Genomic DNA, 5,296 nt, shown 5'->3' on the forward strand with positions numbered 1-5,296 from the left:
TATGAGATTATTAAAGGCCAAGGACTAACACTCAATATAAAGTTCCTACACAGTCCCCATAACTATGTTATCTGATTGCATGTCTAAAAAGCTGGAGTATATTGTTGGATCACTTTTAGAGGAAATAGAGTTAAATATGAATATGAGGAAGGAAAAAATACTGTATTTCTTAATACATATATTATAAATATGATCTGTGATCCTCTTACGTGTTTATTGTGTTGTAGAACATCTAATGTGCAATTGAAAATGAGAGCTTGGGGGTTGTTTCCCACTGTTCTGAAGCAAAATGGAAAATGTCATACTTTTTTTTATTTTTTCTTTATGCTGCAGGAACTTCATGCACCACTTACTGTTGTAGCTGATGGACTTTTCTCCAAGTTTAGAAAAAACTTGGTCTCCAACAAAGTTACCGTTTCGTCCCATTTTGTTGGTTGCATTTTGAAGGTAACTTCTATGTATGATACTATATAAGCCAGTATGCTACCATTTCTTAATGTGGGTCTGAATTTCACTGAATTGAACACTGTTGTTGTTCATTATCTTTTCCAACAGAATCAATTAGAGCTATGCTTTTAGATATTTATCCAGCTGTCCTATCAGTTTCTGTTTCCCTTTGAGGAGTGTTTGGAAATTTTGGTCTATGTTTTTAATGCTTAAATTATTGATGCATATTCCATCCCAGGTCTAGGATAGCTGAACTTGCTATGTCAGACTTGACATACTTGATACATTTACAAATCAGATTTTCAACTCTTAAAACACTTTTAAGTAACTGTGAGCCAGTTTTGGGTTTGGTTTTTGTGTTTGTTTTTGTTTTTTTTTTAAAGTGGATATTATTGTTAAAAATTAGGTTTCTGGTTTTAAGAGTGGAGTACAGTGTTAATCTTAAGCACATAGTTGAACAAGGGAGGGTTTAAGAAACTGGATTTAAAAACAACTGGATTAGGATAGCTAGTTTAAACTGAGCACTGGACTCACTAGACCAGTTCATAGAAAATACTTTCTTTTTTTTTTTTTAAGGAAAAAAAGTTTCAGCATCTCATAAGGTAGTGCTATGTGTGCTATTAGTGCTATATTTTATATAGCATTAATCTCTGGATTAGAAGTAGGCACCACTATAAAGCTGGAACCCAATTTGTAAAATTATTTCCTTGGATATAGGTGCTTTGACTGGTTTATGTTAAGGTATCGGAAGCTAAGATGGTGACAGTCATTTTTTCACAATACTTATGGCACTTGTTCAGGGAGCAGAAATCTTGAGTTTTAGATCATCCTAGCAGCTGTGGGTCAAACCACCTATATTTTATACTTCAGAAGAATACCCAAACTGTGCTCCTGCCTGAAGGTGGGGTACCTTGTAACCAAGTACATATATACCTTCAGGACCTATAAACTTTTAAGAGAGAAAGTGGGAGTCTAGGTTGGTAGCTGGGTGGTTGGAGAGCTCAGGTAGGAATCCTGGCTGGGTCTTGCCCTCTGAGGCTGCTGCAATAACCATTGGATTAACAGCAAAAATAATTGAGGGAGAAGCAACCAAACAGAACTTCCACTGGACTGGGAACACTGACTTGGAGGAACTTCAGCAATACTTGGGTCCCTGCCCCTATAGTTACCACCGCCCAAGTGCCTCCTCTTTCTCTACTTTTGGAAACTTGTTTAGGACCTGGTTAGATAGGACTGTATGATTCTTCCTCAGTTGGTATCTCCATGTAGTCATATACAGACTAGGGTATTTCTTTCCCTCCCACCACCTTCTCTATGAAAAGAAAACAAAGTGATCTTATGGAAAACTACTACATTGATTACATTACAGGTTTTCAGTGGTATGTATTAAATGCTAGTGAGGTATTCAAATGAAATGTATAACTTAACATACATTCTAGTAAATATTAAAATGTATTGCCAAAAGAATTGTAACTACACTGAAGTTCAGAACTTTCTTTTTGAAAACACTTCTCTTGTTCATTTGAAGAGAAAAATAACACAAACTTACTTTGAAATAAAATCCCATATCATATTATTTCAGAAAATTATTTTTTATATCTGAAGTTTAATATCCTTTCATTAATCAGTCTCAATCTTTCTCCCCCTTCTTTTCTTTTTAAGGATGCACCACAGTTTAAAGCTAATTATGCTGAACTTGTTTTAGCTAAAACTAGTCCAGTGCTAATATATAGGATTTCTTCAACTGAGACTCGGGTCCTTGTTGATATTCGAGGGGAAATGCCAAAAAATTTAAAAGAATACATGATTGAGAACATTCATCCACAACTACCTGGTAAGTCTGGAAAGAGTTCCATCCATAATTGTCACAATTAAATGTGCCAAAAAAGGCACATTTCATTGAATCCATTGAACTGTGTGGGCTTTTTCCATGTGTGCAATTACTGTTTATAGGATTATATCTCTTAAAAGAGGTTAAAAAGGGTTGTGTGCATATTATTTTAGACTCTAAGTAGTGTAACTTAAAAATTTGGTTATTGCAGATCACTTAAAGGAACCATTCATAATAGCAGTTCAGAATGATCGTTTAAGGACTATGCCAGCCAGCTTCTTGCCTCCTTCAGCTGTTAACAAAAAAGGTGTGTATTATGAAATAAAAGGAGGGAAAAAGGCATTATAAACTTCTCCTGGGACTTAAGGCTTTGTTGTCATAGACATATGTTTCTTGTGCAATACAACTGTCTCATAATTCTTCTGTGAAAAACAGTATTTTGAAAATGTGTACCTTCAGCGTAGTTTAATTGGAATGTTTATATTCCACCAGACTTCACCACAGTGCCTGCCTTGTTTTTAAGTTTAAGTCAGTCAGTTGCTCAAGCTCATACAAGTGTGGTCTTTTTAAGCAAAACTTCATTAAAAAAGTAAAGAAATTACCTTGGAAAGGGGGTGTGTGTGTGTGTGTGTGTGTGTGATTGTGGTGTTTGACAGACACATGCATACCTATAGGGAAAAAATATTTTGACCTTGATCACCTTAAAGCCTTTTTAAGCCTGTTAATTTCAAGACATCCTGTTTTTTTTTTCTTTCTTTTTTCTTTTTTAATTTTTAGTTGTTATTCATCTTATTTTCTGGTGGGAATGAATTCTTAGTAAGTTTGATTTTTAAAAAAAATTAGAGGGTTTGAGTTCTGATATTACATAATGGTCATGCAGTATCCCATTAATTTTTCTCTTCTACCTAGGTGTTCTTCTTTTAGGAGATGCATATAATATAAGACACCCTCTAACTGGTGGAGGAATGAGTGTTATTTTAAACGATGTTAAAATCTGGAGAAGTTTGCTCCAGGATATTCCAGACCTTTATGAAGATTCTGATGTTCTTAAGGTGAAGCTTTATTTTGGACTTATTTTAGGCAGCTTTTGCTGCAATTTAATGACACACTTCTAATTTTTATGCAACTTGGGGACACGCAAGTTATTAGTGAAGTACAGCTGTTTTCAAAGCTTTGGATAGATAAATCATACATTAGGGATTCACCAGTAAGTGGAGCGGCAATTTGTGAGCGCTATGGCTGTGTGGCAAAAGGCAGATTCAAAACTCTGCTTACTGACCTGTCGTGTTTTGCTTAAGGAGACTGGTGTGCTGTGTCTAGTCAGCATGCTTTGCTAGCATAACCTGATATTCCCATATTAGCAGTGTATTTGTAACATAGATTGGTCTTAAATGGAGTGGGTTTGGACCATTACACTTGTGTGAGTGGTACTTAGAGAATAATGAGCATATGTACTGAGTTTTTCAAGACGCATCTCAGTGCTCCACTAGCTTCTTGGCTGCTGCATTAATCTCAGAGTAGTAAGTTAGAAGACATCCTTCTTTCCCAGGAATCAGCACCATCAGTGTTGATGCTGGGTTTATTTTTTCAGTGAGATTTACACCCAAAATTCTGATGAGTAGATAATAAGATTTCTTTTTTTTTTTTTTTACTGCTTTTAATCGCGTTAGGCATAATATCTTGGCTAAATTATAGCTAGAATAATTACAGACAAGTAAATAATTCAAGTGTATTTGAAAATTGAGAAGCACTTAGAGGGAACCCTGAATGTTAGGACAATACAGGAGTTACCTGACCAAATGCAGATACTTACATCTCAGCTAGTCACCTCAGACTTTCAGTTATTTCCTACTTATTCTCAGTCAACAGAAAGAACTAGGTGAGTGTTACCCTTCAAGTTTCTGACCTACCTCAGCCACCTGCTATAGGATGAGATCAAGCACACCCTGGAACTACCTTTTTTTTTTTTTTCTCTATATTTAGTGTAAGAGGAGCCTAGATAACTGGTTCGACAAGTTTCCAAAGTTGCTTAATGACCTAGCTTAGAGCCGATCTAGTGTATCATTAAATCCACTCTACATTTTCATGAGTATGACTCTTACCTCCTCTTTGGGAATTTTTTGAATGCTCTTCTGTATTGACTGACAGAAATACTTCTTTTTTCCCCCCCTTTTCAGGCAAAAAGAACATTTTACTGGTCAAGAAAAAAATCTCATTCTTTTGTAGTGAATGTTCTTGCCCAGGCACTTTATGAACTCTTTGCTGCCACAGATGGTAAATATATTTTAAAGATAACTTCTGACGAATTACAATGTGATAAATAAGTATACCTGGGGAGGGGATGTGTATGTGTATGAGCATATGTCCATGTGTTTATTTGTATATATTTATATATGTGTGTATATATATATGTATATAGATATATATTAAAAATACATCAATCAGAGGATTTTAATGAGTTAGCTTGTGTTCTCTGCATAGTTGTTTAGTTCTAGTGTTATGTAAACTGAGTTTTAGCAATGTGAAGGCAAGTCTGGAGTTAGTATTAAAACAACAAAACCAAAGAAAAACCCCACAAACAACAGAAAAAACAGAAATACACTTGTTCTTGTGTCAGTTAATATTCAAGAATATGTAGATATTCTATAAGACTATCCTTTACTTAAATAAAACTAGCTCAAAATCCCGCTGAATTTAACAGAACAACAGCTTACCGCAGTCCTGGATTTAATATCGCTGTTGCGTATGCTGAAAAAGTTTTTGATATGTGTTGAATATATTTATTGAGTCATTTTAATTCATTTTGTAGATTCCTTGCATCAGCTAAAGAAAGCCTGTTTCCATTACTTCAGACTTGGTGGAGAGTGTGTCTCGGGTCCTGTTGGACTGCTGTCTGTGTAAGTTCAGTGTGATGATAATGTGAACCGGGTCGAGCATTGTGAGCCTCTGTGGGGATCTGCTTTGCTCCCAATCGGATGGCTCTGCACAGGGAGAATTACAGAATCATTTAGGTTGGAA

At 35.4% G+C, this 5,296-nt stretch overlaps 1 protein-coding gene across 1 annotated transcript; it reads left to right on the forward strand.

Moving 5' to 3' along the window:
* Positions 1 to 333: 333 nt before the first annotated feature.
* Positions 334 to 5,175, forward strand: LOC104080368 (squalene monooxygenase-like; the record flags this gene model as incomplete). The annotated part of the gene is made up of 6 exons (XM_009582741.1): positions 334 to 447; positions 2,110 to 2,281; positions 2,490 to 2,585; positions 3,188 to 3,330; positions 4,456 to 4,552; positions 5,088 to 5,175. Coding segments are annotated over 6 exons (710 nt in total), but the record flags the coding sequence as incomplete, so codon positions are not given.
* Positions 5,176 to 5,296: the final 121 nt, after the last annotated feature.

Source organism: Fulmarus glacialis, unplaced genomic scaffold, assembly GCF_000690835.1.
Source record: "Fulmarus glacialis isolate BGI_N327 unplaced genomic scaffold, ASM69083v1 scaffold7868, whole genome shotgun sequence".
NCBI lineage: Eukaryota > Metazoa > Chordata > Aves > Procellariiformes > Procellariidae > Fulmarus > Fulmarus glacialis.